This window comes from Sodiomyces alcalophilus, assembly GCF_042370955.1.
Source record: "Sodiomyces alcalophilus JCM 7366 unplaced genomic scaffold ACRALscaffold_2, whole genome shotgun sequence".
NCBI classification, from domain to species: Eukaryota; Fungi; Ascomycota; class Sordariomycetes; order Glomerellales; family Plectosphaerellaceae; genus Sodiomyces; species Sodiomyces alcalophilus.
Genome location: NW_027263533.1, coordinates 3,321,552 through 3,334,742, shown reverse-complemented (window position 1 = coordinate 3,334,742; position 13,191 = coordinate 3,321,552). Strand labels below are relative to the sequence as shown.

Here is a 13,191-nt window from a genome sequence, read left to right as displayed (position 1 = left end):
GAGTAAGCAAAAGTGATGAGTACTAGGTAGGTAGGTAACGCGCATAGATGGCTAAGAAACTACTCGTCATTAATGATTACCCACTATACCTTATAGAGATGGTATCACAGATTGCAGTACTTTTGGTCCCACAACTCCAGTCCAGTCTCCTCGTCCAGGCGCCTCGCGATAACGAGAAGACGGCCAACGTCATCTCTGAAATAAAAGGAAGAAATACCAAACCTAGCTTCAAACGTACCGGGATTTCTGCTTCTCCCTCGTGCCATACCAGTTTGGTTCTCATGGACCGTGCCGACCATTTGGCGAGAATAAAGACGAGAATGACACCGTCAGCGTCTCATATCACCTCGAATCCGGCTTCCGCCAGCTCTGGACCGCTCGGCAGAATGGGCCGCCCTTGCATTGGGAAGGGCCAGAAGATCGGGTTTTCCATCGTGCCCGCCGTCTCGGCAACACGTTGTGCGTCGCTCTCAGCCGCCCGTTGGCCCGTCCCGTCCTGTCCCCTGGCGCACAGAAAATCCTCTTCGCGGACGTTGGGGGCAAAGAAGTTGAGGCTCGAGGTGTAAAGCCCAGCCTTACCCTTGTGCTTGTCGGGAGGGCTCGGTTCGTCTCCCATATCCACGTCAATATTCCACGAACGCGCAAGGTACCGGAGAATGTTGAGAGCCTGCTCGGCAAAATAATGACAGGGCGACATTTCCTTCAAATCATCCACTCCTTGCCTGATGGCCTTGGCCACCCGGGGGTCCACTGCTTGCTTTCCCCCGGCCGATGGTTCCGACAAGCCTCCTGGGCCCTTTTGAGATGATCTAGCCGACGCGCCCAGGGCCAGGTGCATGATGGAGGATGTCAACACGAAATAGGGGACGAACGATGGCGTCCGCCGGAGAGTATACAGCTGTGCGTGCGACCTCAGTAACCCTTGTATTGCGTCTGCCGCTTGGAAACACACATCCCGTGGCAATACTTTGGACCCGATGATTCTCAGTTTGATCAGAGGGCGGAACATGAGCAAAATGGCGAAATGATAATACATGCTGGCGGTATCATTGTCAGCCTCCCTATCCCTTGGAGAGCAGCGTGGCGGCGGTTGAAGAACGGGCTCACACCTACTGTGTGAAGAGGACGGCCGGAGTAAAGTTGTGGCCCAGTCTGAGCACTTCAGGTATCTGGTCGTACCAGTTGAGATATTGCGTGTAGATGTTCAGGAGGTCACGGCTCGTCAAAGGCCTCCATGGAGAATGAAGAACATAGAGGGACTGATGGACGAGTTCGCTGAGCTCGCAAAAACACCTATACACCGACCGCACGTTCGATGGCTGTTCGGCGGAGCGCTGCAGGGGTGCACCTACGGGGAAGCTGTGTGTAAGAATGATCGCCATTCACCTGTTGAAAACGGCCACGAAATTCGGGGAGGAAACAAATGAGGTTTGTCATTACCGCACGTACCGTCGTCGGTGTAAGGTATCCACAAAGATGCTTCGATGTCGCCAATAACGGCAGGTTTCGGAGGTAGGTGAGGAAAGCAGGAGGACTGGGGCAAGGACCCGGTGGCAAGAGACCAGGCACTAAGGGATCGTCAGCGAGGAAGCAAAGGGTACGCGTGGTCCAGCTGGCGAGGAAGAACTCACTGGTCCAGGGCGAATGCCCCCCAGAAGGTCGCCGCCCGGACGGCAAGCTCGTCCTCGTCGGCCGTTCCGTCCGTTTGGACCTGGTGGAGCCCCATTTCAATTGCGAGGCGAATGCTCTGGCCCGCATAATGCCAACTCTCGGCATCCCGCCCGCAGCTGGCTTCCCGGATAGACATGATGCCCAGCGCCTGGATGGTGGTGAGAGAGTGGTGATCTTCCTCCAGGTACAAGAGGTTTTGGCATTCCTTGAAGAAGGGGTCGCCCGAAGTGTACGGGTCGTTTGGGTCGGTGCGAGTGCTCGGCTTGGTCGAAAAGCGGCAGCCCAGCGCGAGAAGGGCATTCACGAGCATCGAGGAGCAGAAACGGGGCCTGCCTTCTTGGAAGTCCTGGAGAAAATGCTCCTTGCTCAGGGAGGCAAAGGCAGGGTATTCCCAACAGAAATATAGGGCTAGCAAGTGTTGGACCAGGAAGGCATCGGTCGTAATGCTTGTCCAGGTGGTCGGGGTGGTTGTAGTCTGGATCCCGCTGGATAACCCCAGCACCTGGTCGAGCCCTCGGTAGGTGCCATCGCTCTGGTCTGTGTTCAGCGCGTTGCCCCAGAACCCAACCCGGCCCTGAGGCGGCCTGTTCAGATCAATGCTCCAGTTCATCGGGTCGCCCTGACAGGTGTCCCTCGTGGCGGTCGTGGGAAAATGCCAGGCGCCGGTCTGATTCATATTCTGCGGCGGAATCCCAGATTGTTGAGCATGCATGGGATCCAGGGTGGCCACGGCCGTTGCCCCGAGGCCCATGGTGGCAATGGGAGGCCGCGCAGACGCCGCAGTTGTGAATCTGGCGACGTGCCCCATGGGCGAGGCACCGGCACCGGCCGCGGCGAAGGAGGGCATGGCACCACCGCCAGAGGGTAGGGTCGCGTCGAGCCATTCCGATATCGAGTCAACGGATTGGCCGCCGCGTAGGCGCCGCAGAATCTCCTCCCATGCATCAGACTGTGCGAGCGCATTGAACACTTGATTGCTAGCTCGTTGACGCTGGCGCAGTTGCCCAAGCTCGGTTCGAAGTTCATCTTTGGATTGGCGGACGGGTACTTCGTAGATACATCGCACGTCTTTCTGAGACCTACAACGACCGCACGGTTTCTGGCCATCGCACTATTATCTCACACGAACGTCAATTAAATATCCTCCAAAGCCGTGCTTTTCACAACATCCACGAGTCTCGGTTCCGACGTGTAGGAAGATACCTTTGCTCGCTTTTTCCTGCACTCGGTGCACGCGTTTGGTGTGACAACACCCAATCCTCGTCGCCGTTTAGATGTCGGGCTTTGTGCAGTAGCGCCAGTAGTCGCCGCTGCCGAGGACGCCACCGACGCCACTGACGGTGATCCGGTGCTCGTAGAGCCTGAGGCGGCCGAGTGAGCCTGCGACTGAGAAGCCGTCCGGGCAGCAGGACGAACCGCAGACGACGTCGAGTCGCGCGGAGCTACGTCCATGCTCGAGGATGGCATGCGCTTCAGGTTGGGCAAGCGGCGGACGGGGATGAACGGGATGTTAGGTGTTGTGTCGCGTGATGCAGGAAGTGAGTGGAATGACCGTTGTTGCCACACCAGTTAGCGGCGGCTCCCAGATTCAGGGCCGCTATCATTCGCTGTCGAGGAGGAGCATTTGCGGAGATTCCAACGACGCTGGTAAAGAGACGTGCGCTGGGACAAGACTCTCCGAGGAGGATAGGCCGAACAGAAGAGATGTGCTCGAGAAGCTTGTGTACTGTGGAAATATCAAACGACTTCTAAAGGTTGGGCCTTGAGACACGAGTTCCTCGGCGCCTATAGTTAAATTCAGGAGACAATGAGAGACAGAATGTGGGTGAAGGGAAAATCCTCAGAGATGTTCAGAGCTGCGATGTACGACTACACGAGGTACAGCGCCTGGCAATAAGTATTTAAACACGACTATGTGCCATGACACTAGAAAATGTATGGCTGGGTACATAGTCGTGTTCAAATACTTCTTGCCCCCCACTGTAACAGTCGACCTGATAACTGGTACGTGGAAAGGATGTGGAGAACCAAATGCTTACGAAGTAAATATAAGAGCGCTTCACAAACGTTGGCGATTGCAGATCTGTATTGGTACCTGGGATGCCAATTCGACTTGTATCAACCCTAAATGACATCACCGACAGGTGACATGATTACCTAATGTATAATTGGCGCAGCGAAGCCGCGAATAACAATCAAGTCGAGTCGAAGGATGTAATCGGCACACGAACACACGCGTCAGTTGCCGCCATGATCATTCTCGTGTGCAATTGAAGTCCTGGGGGGAGGATGATATCTGGCTCAATATGGTTCCACGACCGACCGACCAGCATCCGATTCACCCTTATCGGAAGCTCCCAAGTACTTCGTATTCGTAGTGTGAATATTCACGGATCAAGCAATTCTAGGCCACCAACCCCATTTCCAAGCACCAAAAGCTGTTGAACCCATTTACCGGCCACCGCCGTCTAGTTCCCATGCCATGACACAAACAAACGGAAATAATAATAATAATAATAATAGGGAAAACAGGGGATATAAAAAAATGTACAACTTCAATGTCCCCTAGGCGTGCGTCCCAATTTGATGGGGCTTCGCACCCGATCGCCCTTACTAGGAGACTGTCTCCTCGACGGTGTCTGGGGAGGAGCAGGTAGAATCGCCTTCCGCGGTTGTGGCGATGATGCCCCATCCGTGTCTGTCGCGTCGTCGTCGAAATCCAAATCCACCCGCTGCCGGCGCCGGGGGGTCTGAAGCGGCACCCACATATAGGCCTGCGACGCATCTCCGGGGAAGCCAGAAGGTTGAGGGGCCCCAGCTTCGGGTGCCGACTTTGAAGGAATGGGATTCGTCGTCTTGGTACCTGTTCCGGCGGATATGCCACCGCTGAGGGTGTTCATGGCGAGGCAGAGCAGAAGCAGCCCGAAGAAGAATGCCTGCGAGGATAATTGTAAGTACTTGGTTCAATTATGAAACCGCTAAAAGGAAGGACATCTGAGAGCAATAGTAAAAAGAAATCCTCATCGGCTTACCCAAGCCTGCATTGTCATTGTGCCGGCAAACTCGTTGATCACCTCGGCCACCTGTTTGGCCGTGTTTTTAACCACCATGATGGATTCTGGATCTTGGATCCGGCACTCATCCCACTCGTCGCACATGGCTTTGAGCGCTGGCCGGTCCTTCTTCGCGCACTCGTTGAGAATGTACTGATCGTTGCACTCGAGCGCCCTGGTGACGATTTCCCTCCGCGCAGCTTCGTTGGCGTTGTTGATGTCGCTCCTCACCGTGGATACAAGCGACCACCCAAAGTAGACGAAGACGGCGATGACAAACATGTTGATGAGAAGAGCGATCCACTTGGAGAGGTTGTCGGGCATGTTGGGATTCTGGTTGATCGTCTCCACGAAGGTGTCGAACCATCCCTTCGCTGCGGCTCGATTCTTCATCCTGGAACGGCGCTGACTCGGGCGAGGGACGCCTTCGACACCACCAGCATCGGATTCCGACTCGGAGTCGTCGTCCCGGGAGGAGTGGTAGCGTACGCTGCCCACATCTCGGTCATTATTGTGCCGCTTTCGCTTCCGGAGGGCCCCGTAGTCGCGGCTTCCGCGGGGAATTTCTCCCTTGCCGGACTGGTACCGTTTTGGATGAGCAATCGACTTCCCATAGCGCAGGTTCTTGTCCACCCTGGACGGAGTGATGGTTGCCAGAGCCATGTCGTTCAATCGATCCGCATCAGGTGTATCGTTGTGCAGGTCCGGCGTTTCCGTCAAAGCTGGGCTGCTCTCGGCCTCCGAGAAGACGCTCTCGTCAAAAGGTTTGCGCGGTGTTGTAAACGCCGGGTTTCGAAATGGAGGCGCAGGGTTACCCGACTGGATGCGCGGGGAGAAAGATGATGTTTGTGGTGGACGGGGAAGTGTTTTGGAGGGGCTGTTGGCGAACGGGTTTGGCCTGGAGCCGAATTTGCTCGGGGTACTAAAAACTATTTCAGAGCTCTAGTCAGTCGGGCGAGCGAACATCACAACCAGAAAAGTTTTGGCCGCTTTGTAGGTAGACTTACCATTCGAAGAAGCGTGGCCTTTGGCCACTTGTGAAAATGGGCTCGTCGCATCCAGCGGTCCGCCGTCGTGATATTCCCATTCCATGGGGCCTTCATATGTCCGACGCTCCATGATGATATGCGCCGATTTAGGAAGAAGAGGAAAAATGATCGTGGTCGAAAAAAGCGCCAAAGGAAAAGGACATAATAAGCGAATGAACTCCTTTTGCTGATGACTCTGGTATTGGGGAGGGGGGGTGGTTTTTTACAATTGTTGGAGAAGCTGGAATTTGAGATGCGGCGAAGTGCGAAGTAAACAATCGCGGATGTACCTGAGGCAACCGGCTTGTTCCAGCCAAAAGCCGACCCACGCTACGTAGGTACCTGGAAGTCGCCATCCGTAGTTTCTCCGGCGGCAAGACCTTTGGGCTCTAAGTTCCTTCATGTTTAGTCATGAATTTTTGAACTGCAGTGTACCTAGGTACCTAGCAATACACACTCTCGTTCAACTAGCTCGTATCCTTCCAAACTTCATCCCAGGCGACTTTTTGTTTTGCCTTGCCTCTGGAACCTCCAGGGCTAACCTCTAGTGGCAGGTTATTCTGCCTTCTTCCTCACAATCATCACATTCTACTTTTTTTCCATTACTCTCTCCATCACCTTCTCAACCCGGGAATTTACCATCAGTTTTTAACAGAACCTGTACCAGCGAAGCATCTCACAAATCTGAGTTTGAGTGCTCCGTTCACCATGTCCGACAACAACTCTCCTGTCGGATCGCCGGCACCTGCAGAGCAAGACGCTCTCAAAATCGAAGATCTCCCGCAAGCCGACGACAATATCGCTGAACCTGCCGACGACGATATCGCCGCACCCTCCGATGAGAATATCGCCGAACCTGCCGACGACACCGTCGCCCAACCTGCCGACGACACCGTCGCCCAACCTGCCGACGACAATATCGCTGAACCTGCCGACGACGATATCGCCGCACCCTCCGATGAGAATATCGCCGAACCTGCCGACGACACCGTCGCCCAACCTGCCGACGACAATATCGCCGAACCTGCAGACGACCTTTCGGACCAAGAATCCGATGTCCTCTCTGAAATCGACGAGAACCAGTTCGAAGACTACGACCCGGAGACCGCAGACATCGAAGACCGACCAGTGGCTGTCGACGAAGATGTAGCCAAGACACTCAAAGCGGCCAGACGCAAGCGCCCCGAAGGCGAAACTGTCAGAAAGCCCAAGGAAGGTCGGCGGGAGAAGAAGCGGCAGCGCGAGGAGGAGGAAGCTCCCATCGAAGACGGTGATTTTGAGGAAGGAAGATCGTCGCAGAGGCGACGACGCACCGGGGAGCCACGAGCCCGCTCGCAGAGGAAGTCTCCCGAACCTGAAGAGGAAGAAAACCTCACTCCTGACGAGCGTAGGCGACGGGCTCTGGAACGGGCGCTGGACGCTGCGTTCAAGAAGCCTGTAAAGCGGAGAAAGAGGAAGAATGAGGAGGTAAGACGACTACTGAGCAGCCAAAGCCCAATCACGTCACTGGAACCAGAGAGACGCACTGAAAACCATGTTCCGTCTTGCTGACTTGATCCCTACGTTGTTCCCACAGGACCTGGAAGACGAGATTGACGAATACATCGCCGACCTAAAGGTTCGCATGGAGAATGCCTGCCAGGATGACGCCGCTTCCCATGAGGCCGGTCGCCCTGCCACCCACAAGCTGAAGCTACTGCCCGAAGTGGTGGCCCTTCTGAACCGCACCTCTGTTCAGCATGCCGTCCTGGACCCCGAGAACAACGTCCTGCAGAACGTAAAATTCTTCCTGGAGCCACTAAACGATGGCACCATGCCTGCCTACAATGTCCAGCGCGACCTTCTCACCGCCCTCCTCGCCCTTCCCATCGAGAAAGAGACTCTCATGAGTTCCGGTATCGGCAAAGTTATTCTATTCTATACGCGGTCCAAGCGGCCCGAACTTGGCATCAAGCGCATGGCCGAGCGCCTGCTGGGCCAGTGGAGTCGACCGCTCCTGAACCGCACCGACGACTACAGAAAGCGCCGAATCGAGACGCGCGAATTCGACTATGAGTACGAACTACTTTTCCTGTCCCCCCAATGTTCATCCTTTGCCCTCTTCTTTCCCTCGCCCCTGTGCTCCGATCTCCGACTCCTATCCACAAAAGATTGCAATGGTCGAGTCGTATCTAACGTTCTTGTGTAGAGCCCACCAAGCATCGCAGCGTCAAGGCAGCGCCTACACTCTTACCGAGCGACCTTCCCTCAGCATCCGCGAGGCGGAGCGCGAACGCATCCTCGCCAACAATGCGAACAACAAGCGCGCGCGGCCCGCTGGCTTGCCGATGAGTTACACCGTCGCACCCGTGAGCACTTTCAACCCGTCGAACGCCCCCGACCACCGTCCCATTGGTGCCGCCGGCGCCGAGGCTTTCCGCAAGATGACGTACAAAGCGAAGAAGCGCTAGAATCGCCCTCAGCGTTTTTACGTCGACCGCGAACTCGACAAGGAGGCTGCATAGTCAGGTCAAGAAACACGACCATAGGGCATTGTTCATTCCTTTCTTTTTTGTGTCCCTTTTGCTAGGGGTTTTTTGTTAATGGTATTCGCGGCTGGTTGGCGGCGTTGGGGAGTCTTCTCCTTTGCTTTTTCTCTTCTTGGCCTGGAATCGATCTCTCAAGGAATGAGGGTTGGAGGGTGAGGTTTTGCGAATTCGTCTGTAAAACAGGGGCGATAGAGAGGAAGGGAGACCATGCCCGGCCTTGGGATGGGCCTCGCTAGAGAGGACCACGTGTACTGGGCAATTGGACAGTCCATAAGCCAGCCGAGGTGCAATTCATGCCCTACTCTTCGCGAGAAAAGAACAGGAATCGTGATCACAGAGAGAACCCTGGGGTCACCACACCCACACATAACCAATCTTCGGGTGGTCAATCTCACCGCCAGGCTGTAGCTCATTAGACCAAACGTCGTGCAAAAGAAGTTCACTTGATGCATCCAACCGGCCAACAGCAACCAACCACCCCTTATATTCCTCCGTCCAGTTATCCTCGAAGCTAGAATCGTCAGCCATGCAAGCAAGACACACAGCAACAAGGTAGCCATCAGGCATTGTTGGACATTTTGCTAAACGCTTCGAGTTTCCACTTTCACTAACCCTCCCCTCCTCCCTCGATCCTCCCTTCCCCAGGGGCCCCACGGCCACATCCTCAATGTGCAGCGTGCTTTTGAAGATATCAATGTGTCAAGATGTCTATCTATCTTTTCTTGAGAAGTCGGCAACAACAATAACAAACAAAAAAGTCTTCCCTCATCGAGTTGCGATATCCCTCCCCGCCCCATCCTGAAGACCCTGAATTCATGTGCCGCTGGTCTTATGGGTTGCGAGGCGTGATTCTCTGCAGTGACACGCTATGCTTATGCTGTGCCGGGGCGTAGCAGCAAAGAAAATAAGAAAATGGGATGATTTCGGTCACTGTGACGCATGATCCGGTTCCCCTCCTTCCCTCTTGCCAACAGGAGAAGCGGCATCGCAATGACCCCGTGTTCTTTGCATGCGCAGATACTATTTGGAAATCAAAAATGAAGACGAATCAATGGCCGGTAAGGACATAGTAGGTAATGGGCGCTGAAATAATAAACGCAGGAATGGCAGATGACAACATGGCGAACATCCCCAGATGCTCCATGGCTCGTCGCCTGGGCCGCGCACATCCGTTCTTTCCATTTTTTATTGTCTTTTGTACCACGGGAGGTTGCGAACAGCCAGGCTTTATCGTTTCCTCACTTCGTGTGCCCACCCCTCGATGCCCTCGCCTCGCCCCGCGACCTCGAGGCCGGGGATCTTGACTCCCCGCATGCCTGGGGTATCGCGGAGCCAGTCGTGCCCTGCCATGCCGCCGGCATTGGCTCGCCTGTCAGGAACAAGCTCGAGCATGGGAGTTAGGAAATCAGCAATCTGCCGCGCCTCGGCCTCCTTGAAGTGGTACTTCTCCCTGAGGACGTCAGGCAAGGCCCAGTGACGCAGCCGGTGTATATTACGCAAATCGCCCTTCCGGTTGAATATCTCCTGAGACCACTTCCCAGAGAGGCACAAGGACTTCGGGAACGGGCCGAGAAGCTCGATTATCTGGGCGATGTGGTCGTCGTCTTTGCCGTACTTTGTTCCGGATTGCGGATCGAAAAGGTAATCACCAGTAATGAGCTCGAAGACCTGATTTGACAAAAGAGTTAGTCGACGAATCCAAACAAGACTTCCCTTACTTGAAAAGGGGTGAAGCCAAGAGCGCGGTCCGGGATATAGGGTTGTTCTCACCATCGCGGCCATGCTCCACACATCGGTGCTGGCACCCCATTTTGCGCCGAGGATGACTTCGGGGGAGCGGTACTGCCGCGTCTGGATGTCGTTGGTAAAGTGATGATTCACCCAGCAGGCGTTACCCAGATCAGCGATTTTTACGCTGATAATGTCGGAAGCATAGAGTTCGTCTGCCTTGCGCTTCTCGCTGGAGCTGGCCGGAGAGTTGCTGGACTTGTCGAGGGAAATACCAGAAACTTCTTTCGCGATGATGTCACTGTATAACCGAGAATCATGTTATTAACGCGACATGCTGAGGGAAACGAAAACTTGAGAGCAAGGGTGTGGAAGAGAACTTACGCCGTTTTTTCCCTCTGACTCTGCTCGTTGCTCTTGTCCCTCTTGGGGGATGCTCCCTCTTTCGATGTCTTGGTGGCTACACGAATAAACAGTCAGATTCCTCGGCATCTTGTGGTGGGCAACGGAACTTGTTTCGCGAGTTCGCGAGTTGTCGAGTTGGGTTGGTACGACCCCACTGAGGACCAACTCTGCTTTTAGCTCGAGAAAGTTCTGCCACACATACCTTCATGCAGTATTTGTCCCAGGCTATTATGCGAACTGGAAGGCGGAAAGATGTTGTTATGATTGAACGACGCGTTCAGCGGAGAAGGTAACGGCTGGCTGCCTGTGATGAGGGTTCTTCTCCTGCGGCGACCGTTGCGGTTATTATCCTTGTCGTTCGGGTCATTCTTAACTACCTTCTTGACGATCTGCTCGACATCGCCAATCTCGATAAGCACATTCTCGGGCTTCAAGTCGGTGTGGATGATACCACATTCCCTGTGAAGATAGTCGAGACCGAGGAGGACCTGTTTTGTGATCTGCTTAACGAGGGGCATGGGAATGCCCCTATGGTTCCACTTCTTAATGAGACCGAGGAGATTCTCGCCGAGCACTTCGAAGACCATGCAGACATGCGTTCCGTTGGGACCCTTGTGCTCGAAGGAGTCGAGGAGACTGACAACGTGCTTGCGGCCTGCGTGGTCGGGGTTGGCCTGGACGATCCTGTTGAGCAGCTTGATCTCGTCGACGGCGGTTTCGGTGTAGTGGGCGGCCGAGCGAACGACCTTGAGAGCGACGTGCTTGTTGGTTGTATTATCTCGCGACAGCCAGACAGTCGAGAAGTGACCCCATCCAAGCTTACGCACAACAGTGTATTTCCCATCTTTGAACTTCTCGCCGATTTGCACCGGGTGATAGCCTCCCTTGCAGTAATCTTCTGAATCCTCCTCGTCGGCTGTGTTCTCGTTGATATCATCCCCCGACGATTGGGACGAGGGTGATGCCATGGCAGACAGTTGGTGGGCCCTGAAAGACGACAGGCTGGTCAGCTTGTAGTCGCAAGACAACGGCAGAGCGGGCGGAGATGATGGCGCGCTAAGCGCCTAAGAGAAGCAGACTGGGTGGGGGAAAGGCGATGGGGAGGGTGAGCGAATGATGGGCAGTCGAGGGGGTTGAGGGCAAGACGACTGGTCTGAGCAGTCGCTAGACACGACTGTCGCAAGTCCAGACGCGATAGGGGCGACATTTCGGGCGACAGAACCTTGACTTGAGAAAGCTCATCTTTGCCACATTGCGCGCCGAGCGCGAGTTTGTCGAGGAAGCAAATGAACCGAATATGAAGGAGATGGGAGGGAGATAAATGAAGACAGAACCGAAAATGGCATGAAGCCGAATCCAATGCAAGAAAAACCGGTGTCGGTGAGAGGCATGCGGTTGAGGGACACACAAAAGCGGTGCCCAAAGCAGTGGGCGGGGGGAATCGACAGCGTCTATTGTGGAGGGAGATTGGTGCGTGTGTGGCGGGGGTGGCGGTGGAAGGGAGAAGCCAAGACTGTTGTTGAAAGCGACTGGCTCGAATTGGAACTCACGTATGCTGGGAGTGAGGACGACGCTGCCGACGGGGGTCCTACAACACGCAGCCGGGTTGGACAGGACAGGGACGTGTGCAGCTGCGGACTTGGGACTAGGAGTGGGCGGGAAAGAAAGGGAAAAAAAAGAACGGGGAAAAGAAAAGGAAAAAGAAAAAAAGGAAAATTTGCACCTCCTCTTCGACTCTCATCTCCACATGCCGCTTGACAACAGTACCTATGCTGGAACAATTGCTGCGTCCCTCTGTACATCGTGCAGCGTTCCCGGCGTGGGCAAACCCGGTCGTAGAGGCCGTATCGACGGTGTAATACCCAAAGCCCGGTACTGTGCGCAGAGCACTCTCCGAACCGAGCGCTACATCGCGTTGCGAACGTGCCCCGCCGTCGCAGCCAGGTAAATGGCGCGAAGGGCAGAGAAGAGGGGCAACTTTCCCGTCTCTTCCTTGGAACCAAGGCGCAGACAGCGCAACGCATCGACGTGCAGGGAAAAGGGGGGCTTTGAAAATGAAAACAACCTGGGAAGAAGACAGAAACAATAAAAAAAAGGTCAACTTACTGCGCATTCTCTGTGGTGATAATAGGTTTGAGCACCTCCTTCTTCTTCTTCTTAGGAACCGAGCTGCCGTTCGTTGAACTCGTCGCGGTGGCGACGGGCTCTTCCTGGGCGACAGCTGAAAGAGGCTTCTGAGCGCCAGTTTCAGCAGGCTGTTCCTGCTCACCAGCCATTGTGACGGAAAGGTCCAATATCTTCACCCGTCGATGCTGTTGTATCCGTCTTCTTCGCTCCGCCTGCGGGTATCAAAACTGGCCCTTAGACCGTCGCAATCACAACCAGGGCGTCCACACTTAATAATATAGAAGCGCGTAAGCTCGATGTCGTTGACTTAAGTCTTTGTCGGGATTGTCGGGAACGCCGTTACGGAGCAGGAGACGAGGGCGCGACAGTTGAGGGCTCACGAACAAGAGTTGCCGAGTTGTGGCGAATGTCGGGAGAGATGGAAACGGATGGAGTAGGGCAGCTTGCGATGGAAAATCTTTGAGACGAAGTCGACAGGGCGATGATGCGCTGTTTCAGTACTCGTGGCGCAACGTATCTCGTGGTACTCTGCAGTTAATAAGGTCAATCAAGATACCCAGCGGCGATCTGTTTCCGTCCCAGTGCTCGTCGCCAAAGATTTCGGGCGCCCTTCTTAGTTGCTGTCCCTCTAGGTCTCCAGGATGCGATGAT

The 13,191-nt window shown here is 54.8% G+C and overlaps 5 protein-coding genes across 5 annotated transcripts; 1 reads left to right on the top strand and 4 right to left on the bottom strand.

Moving 5' to 3' along the window:
* Positions 1-30: 30 nt before the first annotated feature.
* On the bottom strand, positions 31-3,511 carry ACRALDRAFT_1061517 (uncharacterized protein). The gene is made up of 5 exons (XM_071016443.1): positions 2,875-3,511; positions 1,632-2,782; positions 1,450-1,568; positions 1,114-1,348; positions 31-1,037 (listed from the first exon to the last, which is right to left on the bottom strand). Exons 1-5 carry the CDS (start codon positions 3,121-3,123, stop codon positions 338-340), a joined length of 2,454 nt encoding a protein of 817 aa, XP_070877337.1. The 5' UTR covers positions 3,124-3,511; the 3' UTR covers positions 31-337.
* Positions 3,512-3,903: 392 nt separating this feature from the next.
* ACRALDRAFT_1048138 (uncharacterized protein) lies at positions 3,904-5,951 on the bottom strand. The gene is made up of 3 exons (XM_071015538.1): positions 5,732-5,951; positions 4,704-5,653; positions 3,904-4,607 (listed from the first exon to the last, which is right to left on the bottom strand). Exons 1-3 carry the CDS (start codon positions 5,841-5,843, stop codon positions 4,227-4,229), a joined length of 1,443 nt encoding a protein of 480 aa, XP_070877336.1. The 5' UTR covers positions 5,844-5,951; the 3' UTR covers positions 3,904-4,226.
* A 509-nt stretch (positions 5,952-6,460) lies between these two features.
* On the top strand, positions 6,461-8,202 carry ACRALDRAFT_2040534 (uncharacterized protein; the record flags this gene model as incomplete). The annotated part of the gene is made up of 3 exons (XM_071021057.1): positions 6,461-7,219; positions 7,329-7,807; positions 7,941-8,202. The coding sequence occupies 3 exons, from the start codon at positions 6,461-6,463 to the stop codon at positions 8,200-8,202; spliced, it is 1,500 nt and encodes a 499-aa protein (XP_070877335.1).
* A 1,305-nt stretch (positions 8,203-9,507) lies between these two features.
* Positions 9,508-11,381, bottom strand: ACRALDRAFT_1030062 (uncharacterized protein; the record flags this gene model as incomplete). The annotated part of the gene is made up of 4 exons (XM_071014886.1): positions 9,508-9,948; positions 10,051-10,309; positions 10,393-10,468; positions 10,616-11,381. 4 exons carry the CDS (start codon positions 11,379-11,381, stop codon positions 9,508-9,510), a joined length of 1,542 nt encoding a protein of 513 aa, XP_070877334.1.
* Positions 11,382-11,402: 21 nt separating this feature from the next.
* Positions 11,403-11,992, bottom strand: ACRALDRAFT_1061512 (uncharacterized protein). The gene has a single exon (XM_071016442.1). It carries the CDS (start codon positions 11,618-11,620, stop codon positions 11,420-11,422), a length of 201 nt encoding a protein of 66 aa, XP_070877333.1. The 5' UTR covers positions 11,621-11,992; the 3' UTR covers positions 11,403-11,419.
* Between the last annotated feature and the right edge of the window lie 1,199 nt (positions 11,993-13,191).